At 41.7% G+C, this 16,015-nt stretch overlaps 1 protein-coding gene across 2 annotated transcripts; it reads left to right on the top strand.

Annotated features, from left to right (window-relative positions):
• Nucleotides 1-3,137: 3,137 nt before the first annotated feature.
• On the top strand, nt 3,138-13,029 carry klhl35 (kelch-like family member 35). Of its 2 annotated transcripts, none has more exons than XM_064982136.1 (7): nt 3,138-3,331; nt 4,248-5,140; nt 5,607-5,791; nt 6,461-6,579; nt 6,807-6,995; nt 11,426-11,614; nt 12,199-13,029. In XM_064982136.1, the coding sequence occupies exons 2-7, from the start codon at nt 4,269-4,271 to the stop codon at nt 12,394-12,396; spliced, it is 1,752 nt and encodes a 583-aa protein (XP_064838208.1). In that variant the 5' UTR covers nt 3,138-3,331; nt 4,248-4,268; the 3' UTR covers nt 12,397-13,029. The 2 variants fall into 2 exon arrangements, with proteins under 2 accessions (XP_064838208.1, XP_064838207.1); XM_064982135.1 differs by having other exon boundaries at nt 3,138-3,345.
• The last annotated feature ends 2,986 nt before the right edge of the window (nt 13,030-16,015 follow it).

Raw genomic sequence — 16,015 nt, 5'->3', positions numbered from 1 at the left:
GGAGGCGGGGCTTCCGGTAGACAGTTGTCCTTGGGGCCTGCCTGTCGGCACGGTTTTCTCAGGTACACTGGAGGCGGGGGCGATACCGCAGTTCAGTTAACGATGGTGAGGGCAGGTGTTCAGCAAGCAGGAGCCAAGAACACGGTCTACCACTGGCTAGTTAGCCAAGATGACTCCAGTACACAGCAAACGGGGGCGAAAAAACTCTGACAACACTTTTATTTCCCTTTTGTCCCACATTAAAAAGTGTTACACAAGCAAGAAGATATCGTGCTCGAGGGGACGGCGTTCATGCAGGAACCAATGAGATGCTTGAGGGGAGTGTTTAAGAAGGGTGCAGGAATGCCCACATTCAGGAACTCCCCGAATTGCGGGCTGCAGCTGCACACTGTTGGTTTGAGTCAAACAGCTTTTTGTCAGGTTTATAGTTTTTATACCAGCCCTTTGTCAGGTATATGTTATCTATCAAGGTCTATGTCTCCCCCTAGTGCCAAAAATAATTTATTGCACATAAATTGATTGCAAATTCTTCACTTTGAAAATGACTGCTCTGGAATCTGAAATAGTTCATGCTTCTCAATGGTCAATTGAATGATTGATTCGTATCCATTTATTCTTGAAGACTTTAACTTAGAAATGCCTCATAAACTTAGTACAACTCTTACCCCATCACAATCAAAAATGAGGTCAGCCTGCACAACAATGTTATCTTCAGAATGTTAAAAACCATCATATTGATGTCATGGATTATCGGTCCTTGCATTCATAGCTTCATACATTTCTAAATCACAAGTTAGCTTTGAAGCAAAAGTTAAAGTGGTGGAGCTCCCATTTGGCTGAAAAACTAATTACAGATTGTGGCTTTAATAAACAGCCAAACAACAGGCAAGGAAATATGTAAACAAACACAGCCAGTCAGCCACAGATTCAACCACAATATACCCTCCATAATTTGCTCTCCCTCAGGTAAGATCTCTAATACATTATACCCTTTGTGGCCACAAATTACACAATCTCAATTGCACTCCAAACTGCACTTTCCCACATGAACAAAAGGAAAAACAGTGCATTCAGAAAGTACACACTTTTTCCACTTTTGTTACGTTATAACCTTATTCTAAAATGGACTCTATTTTTTTCCGGATCAATATGAACACAACACTCCTAAATGACAAAGCAAAAACAGGTTTATATTTTATTTCTTCAAATGTACTAAAATGTAAAAAATTAAATATTACATAAGTACTCAGACCTTCACTCAGTATTTTGTTGAAGCACCTTTGCCAGCAATTACAGCCTTGAGTCTTCTTGGGTATGACGCTACAAGCTTGGCACGCCTGTATTTGGGGAGTTTCTCCCATTTCTGCACTGCAGATCCTCTCAAACTCTGTCGGGTTGGATGGGGAGTGTCGCTGCACAGCTATTTTCAGGTCTTTCCAGAGATGATCGATCGGGTTCAAGTCCATTCTCTAGCTGGGCCACTTAAGGACATTCAGCGACTTGTCCCGAAGCCAATCCTGCTTTGTCTTGGCTGTGTTCTTAGGGTTATTGTCCTGTTGGAAGGTGAACCTTTGCCCCAGTCTGTCCTGAGTGCTCTGGAGCAGGTTTTCATCAAGGAGCTCTCTGTACTTTGCTCCGTTCATCTTTGCCTTGTTCCTGACTAGTCTCCCAGTCCCTGCCACTGAAAAACATCCCCACAGCATGATGCCCCCACCACCATGCTTCACCGTAGGGATGGTGCCAGGTTTCCTCCAAATGTGATGCTTGGCATTCAGACCAAAAAGTTCAATCTTGGTTTTATCAGACCAGAGAATCTTGTTTCCCATGGTCTGAGAATCGTTAGGTACCTTTTGGCAAACTCCAAGCGGGCTGTCATGTGCCTTTTACTGAAGAGTGGCTTCTGTCTGGTCACTACCATAAAGACCTGATTGGTGGAGTGCTGCAGAGATGGTTGTCCTTCTGGATGGTTCTCCCATCTCCACAGAGGAACCCTAGAGCTCTGTCAGAGTGTCCATTGGGGTTTTGGTCACCTCCCTGACCAAGGCTCTTCTCCCCCGATTGCTCAGTTTGGCCAGGCGGCCAGCTCTAGGAAGAGTCTTGGTGATTCCTAACTTTGATCATTTAAGAATGATGGAGGCCACTGTGTTCTTGGGGAACTTCAATGCTGCAGAATTTTTGTTGGTACCCTTCCCCAGATCTGTGCCTCGACACAATCTTGTCTTGGAGATCTACGGACAATTCCTTCGACCTCATGGATTGGTTTTTGTTCTGACATGCACTGTCAACTGTGGGACCTTATATAGACAGGTGTGTGCCTTTCCAAATCATGTCCAATCAATTGAATTTACCACAGGTGGACTCCAATCAAGTTGTGGAAACATCTGAAGGATGATCAATGGAAACTGGATGCACCTGAGTTCAATTTTGAGTCTCACAGCAAAGAGTCTAGATACTTATGTAAATATTTTATTTTTTATTTATTTTTTGCAAAAAAATCTAGTGATAATAATGTGCTTTTAGTTTTAAATAACACTTAAAACTCTATTTTAAAATAATTTAAAACCCTTTCCAACCCAAACTGCAACTCCCTTTCCATCATTGGAAGCTGACCATCAATTTAAATTTGTTTTTTGTATTTTTTGCTTTCATGCAGTTTGACATTATTTTTGTAATGAGAAGCGCTATATAAATTAAATACAATTACTATTATTATTTTGTATGCCTATATGGGCACAGGATCAGAGGAGAGGCACACATCAATAAAACACCTCCATGGAGCCCTACTCAGGTCTTAGAAGAATGTAATATAATAGAATGAAATAGAATATCATATAATATGTTATTATATCATAGGGAAATGTGATTTGCAACCAAAAAAACAGGAATAGGCCTACCTCTGATGGCCCCTTTCAGACAAACCTGAAATCATCTGCTTTGTGTAGGCTGTGAAAAGCACTGGGTCTGGGTAACAAGGGGGTGGGGGAATATGCGTCTAATTCCACAGTAGACCTACTGGCATAGCCAAATAATTTATCCCCTTTGTGTTTGTTGGACATAACTGATGCTGTCTACGCTCCTCCCCCTTTCTTTCAGTCGCTACCTCAGTGGTCGAGCCAGGTAGGCTAGGCTACGGTTAATATTGCACAGGATACCTCACGTGAACTTCCAGGGAATTGTTTATTTTCTGTATTCGCATCTTCCCTGTCAGCAATCATATAAAAAGCCTAGTGTGTAACTTCCTTTGTAGGATACCTGAACAGTTGCTCTTGTCGTTGAATGATCGACCGTTATTGGTTTTAGGCAACATAGCCTAATTTCGCATCCATGCCAGGTGATGTCTTGAAGGTATATTTTAAAATATTTTGTGCTATTGTGCATGTCTGATTTTTTTCGTTTATTACCTTATTGTATTTTAGATCTAGCCTATTTTTTTCAGTAAATAAGTTTGCATGTGAGTGTCTAGTTTAACCAAATAAACACTTATTTGGAAAACAGTTATTGTAGGCTAATGTTTTTTTTTAAATGGAAAATGTTAATTATCTGAACAACAAACCCATAGTTGAAGTGAAGTTGCAGTGAATGTTTAATCGTATATGTATTCAAATAATACGTTTGTTCCAGTCAATAAGTAAATAGCCTATTATTTCACGATCGTACAAAATAAAGAAAACACTCCGTTTAGATGTTTACTTTTTATATACCACATTCAAAAAAAGCCAACGACCAGGTTGTGAATGCAGTATAGCCTATACACGTTTTTTCCCGAATAGATTGACAAAGGGTGTGGATCAGAACCAGAACAGCGCATGCTGCCTGGAAGGCTGATTGGCTATCCCGGCGGTGATATTATCGTGCAGGGAGCAGCTGCTGTGCATGGCTATCAAATTTCATGCTGTGCCGCCTGTGCATGTAGAGGGCTTATTATTGTGTTATCGGTGCGCAATCGTCTACCAATTCAAAACGAGCAACCATAAAATGTATGCTACAGTGGTCTTATTCTGTGTACATTTTTTTTTTAAACTTTGCAAAAGTGACTTTAATTATAAAGCATATGCAATGAAAGGGATAGTTCAAAATAAAATCAAAGTCAGATTTCACTTTAATTGAAATGTTAAAATCAGCTTTATTCAATGTCGAACTCTTAACACCAAATGAAAAAAAAAATAGATTAGACCTAGTACTGTAAAACATTAATTAATCCAATAATTTTAAGCCTTCGCTCACTCTTTCTCTCTCCCTCTCTCCAGCTCCCTCGTCCATTCCTCACCATGGGGTTTGGAAGCGCTGGCGAGCCTCAACCTCTGCCTCAGGGCGACCAACATCCCCAGTGGAAAGAGATGAGCTTCTGCGAGGGCCCACGCCACTCAGAACAGATCCTCCAGGTGCTCAACGTCTACCGCCGCAGCGGCACCTTCACCGACATGGTCCTGCAGGTGGACAGCAGTGAGTTCCCATGCCACCGCGCCATCCTCAGCGCCGGCAGCATCTACTTCCGCACGATGTTCAACGGGCAGCTCCGCGAGAGCCGCCAGCAGCTGGTGCGCATCCAGGGCATAGGTGCCTCCACCATGGAGACAGTGCTCAACTTCGTGTATGAGGGCAAGGCGGTGCTGGATGAGGCCAATGTGGGAAGCGTGTTCGGCGCCGCCGACATGCTGGGTGTCAGCGTGCTCAGCAAGGCTTGTGTGCAGTTCCTGGAGGAGCGTATGGACCACTCCAACTGCCTAGGCATCATGGACTTCGCTAGCTCATACCTCATCACGCCTCTGGCAGACAAGTGCCAGACTATGTTGTACAGGGACTTTGTGGAGGTCTACAAGCACGAAGAGTTCCTGAGCTTAGCCAAAGAGCGTGTGGTGGAGCTTCTGACCAGCGAGCAACTCCAGGTGGACAAGGAGGAGGTGTTGGTGGAGGCAGTGCTGAAATGGGTGCACCACGTGCCCGCAGAAAGGAAAGGGGCCCTCCAGGAGCTGTTGGAGCTAGTGCGTCTGCCTCTGGTGGACCCTGTTTTCTTCGTCAATGTGATAGAGTCGGACGACCTGGTCCAGGACTGCAGGGAGTGCCGGCCACTGCTGCAGGAGGCCAGGATGTACCATGTCCTGGGGAGGGAAGTGGACTCTGTGCGGACCAGACCGAGAAAGTAAGTACTAAAGCCATTGGTGTCAAAAACATCAGCCAGCCTTATGTATGTATGTACAATAATGCTCTATAGTGTTCGCTGACACTGGTCCTGAATAGCTACAGGGTGTAGAGACTTTTTCTCCCAGCCCAATGCAGACACATTTAGTTCAGCTAATTAAAGTATTGATGATACGATATTTGGTTAAATCAAGTGCTAGGCTGGAACATAGCTTCTTTCAGGACCAGGATTTTGCTACCTTTTTTCTAACCTGAAAACAAAACAAAGTATAGGAGAGAGAAGAGGGAATTCTTCTATGAGCGAAAATACAGTTCTGGTATGTCTCTCTGCTGTAGACTCATATCACTAATAGTCACATTTGTAAAAATACTAGTACATATTCAGGGAGTCTGTATTGTTGTCCAGTTTGTTCTCAGTTCTTCAGTTAAAATATATTCACTCTGTCTGTCGGTCTGTCTGTGCTCAGGTGCATGGGGAGAGCGGAGGTGATCGTGGTGATCGGAGGCTGTGACAGAAACGGCTTCTCCAGACTGTCCTTCACTGAGAAACTCAATCCTTACACAAAAGAGTGGGTGCCTGGTGCCACCATCCCAGGATACTCTAAGTCCGAGTTTGCCAGTTGTGAGCTGCAGAATGAAGTATACGTGTCAGGTGTGCCACTGTTATAAGGAAATGTTGATCGTCACAAGATGAGACGATGGTGCATATTACTATAGGTTTATATTAGTATTTTATCTTTGACAATTACTTGTGAACATACTATTACCATGTTATTACAACTTTATCCCATGCTGTAATGTAAAGTGCTACCAAAATATTTGTATTATGTAATGGTAGATGTTTAGGAACTGTCCCCTAGATAAAAAGCTATTCATACTTTATCAGGGCAATAGCTGTGAACAAGCCATGTTTATTATTGTGCAAAGCACATTGCTGTCAAACCTGTTTTTACACCTTACGTCAGTTCTACTGTCAACTGACAGAGCTTCTGCTTATTCAAAGGGAATGCATGTTTTTCTGTGGGATGTGGGATGTCTTTAATTGCTTTTCCATAGCATCTCTGCTTTAGATTTATTTACCCAGACAGGCATGTCCACAGCCTATAAGAAAACCCAAGGCAGTGGCATTTTTGAAAGTTATTAAACATGGCCACTGTCTCAGTTCTGAAATATGGGGCTATATGTATCAATAGTCTCAGAGTAGGAGTGTCCATTAAATCTTATTCATTGTGATCTAAATGGCAAAATTGATCTTAGATGAGCACTCTAAGATGCTTGATAGCCTTCATATTGACCCTGACTTGATTGTATCGTCCTGCAGGAGGCCAGTTGAATAGCTCGGATGTGTGGAAGTACATGCCCCAGGTGGACCACTGGGTTCGTGTCGCCTCCTTGGGCAAGGCCAGGTGGAGGCACAAGATGGCTGCTCTGCTTGGAAAGGTGAGCCTGCCTTTGTTCCAGTTGCCTCCCTTTGTGGATACAAAGCCCCATAATAATTGACATCCATTTGTGATTAAGTCAAAGTCAGCGTTGTGAGCGCTTAGGAGTTCTCCCATAATGAATATTTGTAGAGTCCGAGCAGGCTGGTTTGCAATTTGACCATAGACTGGGTAGAATAAGAATTGTACTGAGTTAAGCTGTGTGTGTGTGTGTGTTTGTGGTTGTAGCTGTATGCAGTGGGAGGCTTCAATGGGCTGGAGCGCTTGTCCAATGTGGAGTGCTACAGCGTCTACGACAACCAGTGGCAGACTGTAGCCCCTTTACTGCTGGCTGTGAGCTCAGCGGCTCTTGTGGGCTGCTCTGGCAAGCTCTACGTCATTGGTGGGGCCGTGAACAATGACTGCAATACCAACAAGGTGAGCTGGAATCTGTGGTGTAGAGCGAAATTGCTCCTCGACGCTGATCATGGGTCAGTTTTGCATTTCCCCCACTAAATGGTTAAAGACCCCCTCCAGCAATTTCTTTAACTTTTTTACTTTTAATGTTGAAAAGCGATATCACAAATATAAATACATGAAAGTACACAGCAAACTTCAAGGAGTAGGGTATTCAAGGAGTTAGTCTGATGGGATACCGTTATGCCATCGGCCTCCTCGCTTGAGGAACAATAGAGGAGCAATAGAGAACAAAAGAGGAAATGCCCACCCCCCCACTTGTGCAATTTCATGACATACCTGGACATAGCCGCAGGAAGTAGGGGTGCTGAGGATGCTGCTGCTCCTGTGAAAAATCGGAATAAAAAAATATACATTAATAATGTATTTGATATTTTTTGAAGAAAAAATGTTCACACAAAAGTAGTGCACTGGGCCTTTACTAGTCCTGTATTAATGAACCGATATAGGCATCTGTAGCACGGGCAAAAGATCTGTACCTATGGGAAATTTCCGCCCGAAATGGGTCAGGCATACAGTAGAGGTTAGATTACACTTTTCAGAATACTGAACTGAGGCGAACTGAGTTATGCATCCACCATAGTTGTTGGAACCATGTGTGAAAAGAAAAGACCTGAGCCAGCACAGTACGGTTTGGATGGTATGGTAGTGTGAAAAGGGTATTGAGAGTTGAGGTAAACTATTACGTTAAAACTATTTGCTTTACTTCACACGTATCATGAAATCACTGTTAAAGTTTAAGAACAGAATAGCAATATTGTTGACATTTCATCATCTACCAGCACGTGTTGTTATTGGCCCAGCGTCGTCCGGTTAGGGGAGGGTTTGGCCGGGGTAGGCCATCATTGTGAAATAATAATTTGTTCTTAACTGACTTGCCTAGTTAAATAAAGGTTAAATAAAATTAAAATAAATATTGTAGTCCACACCACACTTAGACAACGGCTTAAACAAACAATAGCTGGATTATGGAATGACAAGTACTCCCTATGTAGATATATTAAATGTCAACCAAGGTTCTTAAATTCTGACATAGAGAGTCTTGCTTTGCTTTTGTGAAATGTCTTGGATAGTTTTGTGGAATTGGCCATGGAAGTGGTCATGGAAGTGACCTTTTCCAAAGAACACCTTCAGAATCACATTACTTACTTTCATGTTATATCTTGTTGTCCATTTGAAGATGTTCTTTATACTGTAATGCCCATTGGACTGTAGGCTATAACCAAATTCTGAAGATCAAAAGGTGCTTTTCTTTTATGCCTTAGGGCTTGCCTTAACACGATTCTTAGAATGGATTCCAGGAAACCAGCAGCATTCCAAACTGTCAGTACTGTCATACTCCATTAAGAACCCCCTCATTTAGTATTTGCATACAAAATAGACACACTATTTTTTTGTGTCGAGTGGATCTGCTGTTTTTATTTATTTATTTAACCTTTATTTAACCAGGAAGGGCTCATTGAGATTAAAATCTCTTTTTCAAGAGCGCCCTGGCCAAGATAGGCAGCACCAAGTCATTACAAAAGACTTACAGACAGACAACATGAAAAACTACAAGTAATCTAGTAAAAACCATTGAATTCACAAGAGTATAAAACAGCAAATTAAAAACATTGACAGGTCAGGGAATCAGCCTCAAAATCCTCCATCAGTGATTTAAAAACACCAATCGGGACAAGTTCTTCCAGTTTAAAAGTATTTTGTAAGGTGTCCCAAGACGATGGCGCAGAGTACATAAAAGCCCTTTTACCAAATTCAGTTCGGACATTTGGAACAGTTAGCAGGATAAAGTCAAGCGAACGAAGAGAGTACCCACCACATTTCTGAACAATAAAAATGCAGAAATAAAAAGGTAATAAACCCAAAATGGCTTTGTAAATAAAAGTATACCAGTGACTGAGCCTACGAGTGACTAGAGAAGGCCAGCCAACCCTGGTATACAAAGTGCAGTGGTGCCTAAAGGTTTTGCAGTTTAAAATAAATCTTAAAGTGCAATGGTAAAGAGTGTCAATTGATCTCAAACACTGAGCGGAAGCATTCATATATAAAATATCCCCATAGTCTAGTAAAGGCATAAATGTAGCTGATACAAAAGAAAAACAGGCCTTATTCCTAAAATAAAATCCCAATTTCAGCTTCAATTTTTTTTGTAAGTTGTTGAATATGCAATTTAAAAGAGAGGCCATCATCAATTAAAATTCCAAGATATTTATATGAGGTTACAACCTCAATCACCTTGCCCTGACAGGTAGTAATAGGTGAACGGTTCAGAGGTCTATTTCTTGCATTATAAAACACCATTAGTTTAGTTTTCTCAGTATTGAGGATAAGCTTCAATTGACACAAGGTATGTTGAACAGTATAAAAAGGAGTTTGCATGTTCTGGAAAGCTTTTGTAAGAGACGAGGCACAACAGTAAATAACAGTATCATCAGCATAAAAATGAAGTTGTGCATTTTGGACATTTTTGTCTAAATCATTTATATAAATAGTGAATAAGAGAGGACCAAGTACAGAGCCTTGGGGCACACCATTCCAGACAGGTAATTTAACAGACATAACCCCGTCAAATTGAGTGCACTGAGTTTTATCAGACAGATAGTTAGTAAACCATGCAACTGCATGCTCCGAAAGACCTACACTCGACAATCTCTGCCTTAGTATAGCATGATCAACTGTATCAAAAGCCTTAGAGAGATAAATAAAAAGTGAGACACTGTTGTTCTGCTGATGTGGAAGCCACACACAATACTGTAGTATTAGTCAAATGTATTGTTAAGCCATTTCTTACAAGACCCTACTTTTACTGTCCATAGAGGTTCAGTGCATTTTAGACCGGTTTCCCAGACACAGAATAGTCCTGGACTAAAAAGCAGTTTCAATAGAGATTCTCCATTGAGAATTAATTTTTACTCCTAGACTAGTCTTAATATGTAATCAGGAAACCATCCCCAAAAGTAATGTATTATAAGAAAACCCTTTAGGCATACTAAATGTCTAAAATACATAATAAAGAGAACATTTGCTATTCATATACACATGAAAACGTTTAAAAAAAAGAAGTCTAATATGTGATCTCTATATCTAGCACACTTAATTTTATGTTTAACATTCTCTTAAACAACCCTGCTTGTGCTGTCCATACCATAGAGATCCTATTGTTTTATACAATATATATATACAAAAGTATTTGGACACCCCTTCAAATGCGTGATTTCGGCTATTTCAGCCACACCCGTTGCTGACCGGTGTATAAAATCGAGTACACAGCCATGCAATCTTCATAGACATACATTGGCAGTAGAATGACCCCTCTGAAGAGCTCTGTGATTTTCAACGTGGCACTGTCCTAGGATGCCACCTTTCCAACATATCAGTTAATCAAATTTCTGCCCTGCTCGAGCTGCTCCGGTCAACTGTAAGTGCTGTTATTGTGAAGTGGAAATGTCTAGGAGCAACAACGGCTTAGCCGCGAAGTGGTAGGCCACACAAGCTCACAGAACGGGACCGCAGAGTGCTGAAGTGCGTAGCGAATAAAAATAGTCTGTCTTCGCTCAGTTGCCACACTCACTACCAAGTTCCAAACTGCCTCTAGAAGCAACGTCAGCACAAGAACTGTTCGTCAGGAGCTTAATGAAATGGGTTTCCGTGCCCAACACAAGCCTAAGATCACCAACCGCATAGTGCCAACTGTGAAGTTTGGGGGCGGAGGAATAATGGTCTGGGGCTGTTTTTCATGGTTCGGGGCTAGGCCCCTAAGCTCCAGTGAAGGGAAATCTTAACGCTACAGCATACAATGACATTCCAGGTGATTCTTTGCTTCCAACTTTGTGGCAACAGTTTGGGGAAGGCCCATTTCTGTGCACAAAGTGAGGTCCATACAGAAGTTCTCACCACCCCCCCCCCCCTTAATGATTTAGATGCACTATTGTAAAGTGGCTGTTCCACTGGATGTCAGAAGGTGAATTCACCAATTTGTAAGTCGCTCTGGATAAGAGCGTCTGCTAAATGACTTAAATGTAATGTAAATGTAAGTTGTTTGTTGAGATCGGTGTAGAAGAACTTGAGTGCCCTGCACAGAGCCCTACTCTCAACCCCATCGAACACCTTTGGGATGAATTGGAATGCAGACTGCAAGCCAGACCTAATCGCCCAACATCAGTGCCCGACCTTACTAATGCTCTTGTGGCTGAATTGAAGTAAGTCCCCACAGCAATGTTCCAACATCTAGTGGAAAGCTTACACAGAAGAGTGGAGGCTGTTATAGCAGCAAAGGGGGGACCAACTCCATATTAATACCAGTGATTTTGGAATGAGATGTTCGACAAGCAGGTGTCCACATACATTTGGTCATAGTGTATGTTCTAAATATAATTCTATGGTCCATGCAGGTTCAGTGCTATAACACAGAAGAGGACCAATGGCAGTATGTGTCATCCTGTCCCTTCTCTCAGAGATGCATCAATGCCACCGCATACAATAGCACCATCTATGTGGTGGGAGGACTCCTGGACCAGATTTACAGCTACACACCAAAGACCGATAACTGGAGCAAAGTGGTGGACTTGCCAATGAAACTGGTAAGTGAATTTGATACTAGTAGGTATAACCAGTGGGTTACATAAAATAGGGAAATCACTTTGCTTTTGACAACTCCTGTTTGTCAATTGCCAGATAAGGATTTACAATCACAATTGTTGAAATCACAACAAAAACAATCCCTATGTAGACACCCGTGTACAGTGAATGGGATTATAATTTCTGATATGGCCACATATGAGAAGAAACAGGAGTTGAGGAGCAGTAGGCCATTCATTTATAATTTCTGGGGTGTAAAGCTTCTAAAGCCACATGATTTTGGAGCTGCCTGTCACATATTAGTTTGGCTTGTATGGGTTGAAATTCATTCAGTCAGGAAGTTCCAAATTACATATTATCCAAGGAAAAGAAACCTGGGACGGTTTTCATGAGGCTTTTCAGAGTAGGTGTGCTGATCTAGGATTTTATCTTTTAGTTTTATCTTTTGGAACATAATGAACAAGATCACAGGGACAGGGGCGACCTGATCCTAGATCAGCACTCCTGCATCTAAATCTGAAGATTACTTATCCTATTAGGTATGAATAAGACCCCTGACCCTTATGTCTCTGTGTCTGTCTATCAGGAGAGCTGTGGCCTGACTGTGTGTGAGGGGAAGGTCTACATCGTCGGGGGGAGAGATAGTTGTGCCTCGGCCACCGACCAGGTTTGGTCCTACAGTCCTGAGAGCGGCACGCTGACAGACGAGAAGCCCATGTCACGCAGCGTCAGCTACCACGGTTGTGTCACTGTCACCCAGTGGCCACCAAAGAAGACCCACTGAGGTGTAGGTGGAAGTTGCCACTAGACGCTGATCATGGGTCAGTTATACTAATGGTTAAAGTTAGTTTTGGCTCTAACCAGAATAGAAAGAGGAGTGGGTGGCCCCGGTGTACATGTTTCTGGCCATTTTGAGCCTGTAATCGAACCCACAAATGCTGATGCTCCAGATACACAACTAGTCTAAAGGCCAGTTTTATCGCTCCTTTAATCAGAACAACAGTTTTCAGCTGTGCTAACATAATTGCAAAAGGTTTTTCTAATGATCAATTAGCCTTTTAAAATGATAAACTTGGATTAGCTAACACAACGTGCCACTGGAACAAAGGAGTGATGGTTGCTGATAATGGGCCTTAGTACGCCTAGATATTCCATAAAAAAATCTGCCGTTTCCGGCTACAATAGTCATTTACAACATTAACAATGTCTACACTGTATTTCTGATCAATTTTATGTGATTTTAATGGACAACATTTTTGCTTTTCTTTCAAAAACGAGGACATTTCTAAGTGACTCCAAACTTTTGAAAGGTGGTGTACACTTACACATTTGCTCACTTTAGTGACCTTGCTTCAATGGAAGGTTTCCTTGAGTGCCTATTGTTATTTTTAAATAAATGGCACCTTTAGGAACCTGCCATCCTGCATTTTTCGTTTATTATCCATTTGGTCTCGATCCTGACAATAACCTCAACAAGACTGTCAGATGAGGAACCTCACTGTCAACTCTGTTTGTGTCCCAAATGTCACCCTATTCCCTATAGTGTACTACTTTTGACCAAGGCTCTGAACAGAAGTAGTGCACTATATAGGGAGTAGGGTGCCATTTTGGAGATATAGAATTGCACAATGCTGTGTGCTCTGTGACAGGTGTACCACACACATACAGAGAGGGAGGGGATTCCATATCAAGTGCAGATGAGACATGATAAAATCACATCAGGGCTTACAATCCACAGGCTTACATTCCACAGTTGATGGCCTGTAATTACTGGTTAGAAACAGATAGTGAAACAAGACTTCTTATGAACTAAATAGAGACTTCTAGTGTTCTGATGAATTATCACTACCTGTAGTCTCCACCCTTACCTACTCTTTGATTTAGATCCAGGCTCAGTTAAATGATCTGAGACAAATGTTTGTGATGGTTTAGTGACCACATCTACTTGTATGTATTGCTTATACACAGTCTAAGGGGCAAATCCTCATTTCCACTCAAATATGATTTTGACTTAGAAAATTTGAAGTCAGGATTCACCCCTTAGCACTTAATACAGCAGACAGGTCCTTCAGTTCCTGCATTTTAAGTCATTATTGCCTCATAACTGACAGCATATGAACTGACATTGATCAACAAGCAATTGACATGAATCCTAACTTGAGATCCACATGCATAACTCGGATTTAATAATTTATTGATTCAAATGGGAGACTTACATACAGTGCCTTGCGAAAGTATTCGGCCCCCTTGAACTTTGCGACCTTTTGCCACATTTCAGGCTTCAAACATAAAGATATAAAACTGTATTTTTTTTGTGAAAAATCAACAACAAGTGGAACACAATCATGAAGTGGAACGACATTTATTGGATATTTCAAACTTTTTTAACAAATCAAAAACTGAAAAATTGGGCGTGCAAAATTATTCAGCCCCCTTAAGTTAATACTTTGTAGCGCCACCTTTTGCTGCGATTACAGCTGTAAGTCGCTTGGGGTATGTCTCTATCAGTGTTGCACATTGAGAGACTGACATTTTTTCCCCATTCCTCCTTGGAAAACAGCTCGAGCTCAGTGAGGTTGGATGGAGAGCATTTGTGAACAGCAGTTTTCAGTTCTTTCCACAGATTCTCGATTGGATTCAGGTCTGGACTTTGACTTGGCCATTCTAACACCTGGATATGTTTATTTTTGAACCATTCCTTTGTAGATTTTGCTTTATGTTTTGGATCATTGTCTTGTTGGAAGACAAATCTCCGTCCCAGTCTCAGGTCTTTTGCAGACTCCATCAGGTTTTCTTCCAGAATGGTCCTGTATTTGGCTCCATCCATCTTCCCATCAATTTTAACCATCTTCCCTGTCCCTGCTGAAGAAAAGCAGGCCCAAACCATGATGCTGCCACCACCATGTTTGACAGTGGGTATGGTGTGTTCAGGGTGATGAGCTGTGTTGCTTTTAAGCCAAACATAACGTTTTGCATTGTTGCCAAAAAGTTCAATTTTGTTTTCATCTGACCAGAGCACCTTCTTCCACATGTTTGGTGTGTCTCCCAGGTGGCTTGTGGCAAACTTTAAATGACACTTTTTTTGGATATCTTTAAGAAATGGCTTTCTTCTTGCCACTCTTCCATAAAGGCCAGATTTGTGCAATATACGACTGATTGTTGTCCTATGGACAGAGTCTCCCACCTCAGCTGTAGATCTCTGCAGTTCATCCAGAGTGATCATGGGCCTCTTGGCTGCATCTCTGATCAGTCTTCTCCTTGTATGAGCTGAAAGTTTAGAGGGACGGCCAGGTCTTGGTAGATTTGCAGTGGTCTGATACTCCTTCCATTTCAATATTATCGCTTGCACAGTGCTCCTTGGGATGTTTAAAGCTTGGGAAATCTTTTTGTATCCAAATCCGGCTTTAAACTTCTTCACAACAGTATCTCGGACCTGTCTGGTGTGTTCCTTGTTCTTCATGATGCTCTCTGCGCTTTTAACGGACCTCTGAGACTATCACAGTGCAGGTGCATTTATACGGAGACTTGATTACACACAGGTGGATTGTATTTATCATCATTAGTCATTTAGGTCAACATTGGATCATTCAGAGATCCTCACTGAACTTCTGGAGATAGTTTGCTGCACTGAAAGTAAAGGGGCTGAATAATTTTGCACGCCCAATTTTTCAGTTTTTGATTTCTTAAAAAAGTTTGAAATATCCAATAAATGTCGTTCCACTTCATGATTGTGTCCCACTTGTTGTGATTCTTCACAAAAAAATAGGGTTTTATATCTTTATGTTTGAAACCTGAAATGTGGCAAAAGGTCGCAAAGTTCAAGGGGGGCGAATACTTTCGCAAGGCACTGTACATCCAGGGCTCTGTTCAACCTGTAGTGCTGAAGCGTAATAGAAATGTAAAGGTAATTTCCGATTGAGCCGGCATTTGCAGTGTTTACCACGTGAATACAGTCTCCACTAACGCAGGAACGTTGCCTTTCAATTTCAATCACACTGTAACGCTGAACTTCCGTGATACGGATTGAATAGAGCCCATAAACTTTCAGTGATGCGCACAGATCACAATGACCAAGTTATCAAAAGAGAAAACAGAACAGTACTTTTAAGAACTTTGATAGCATAATTACAAGATTATGTTATGTTTATATACCAAATTGTTGTTTTATGAAATAGAGTAAGGTTCTTAGGACTCTCTTTCTGAGTTAACTGAGAGGAATCTTTTGAAGTTTGGGCTGGCAACTGTTGAAGAGATGGTTTCCACTCTAGCTTCCTGCAGTTAGTCTGGGCGTATGGTCAATGAAAATGGGTTTTGTTTGAGCTGACAATGGCTTGCTGATAAAAACCTAAAGTTGGCACTTCATAGACAAGATGTGGTGTGTTCCTTTTATTGTATTCTAATGC

This window comes from Oncorhynchus masou, chromosome 12 (genome assembly GCF_036934945.1).
Source record: "Oncorhynchus masou masou isolate Uvic2021 chromosome 12, UVic_Omas_1.1, whole genome shotgun sequence".
NCBI classification, from domain to species: Eukaryota; Metazoa; Chordata; class Actinopteri; order Salmoniformes; family Salmonidae; genus Oncorhynchus; species Oncorhynchus masou.
The sequence above is the reverse complement of the archived record's forward strand: the minus strand, read 5'-3'. Positions and strand labels throughout refer to the sequence as shown.

Coding starts and splice junctions, on each gene's coding strand:
- klhl35 (XM_064982135.1), top strand. CDS start 3,325: ATGCCAGGTGATGTCTTGAAG. Junction 5,141..5,606: donor GTGCGGACCAGACCGAGAAA/GTAAGTACTAAA, acceptor GTCTGTGCTCAG/GTGCATGGGGAGAGCGGAGG. Junction 11,615..12,198: donor TGGACTTGCCAATGAAACTG/GTAAGTGAATTT, acceptor TCTGTCTATCAG/GAGAGCTGTGGCCTGACTGT.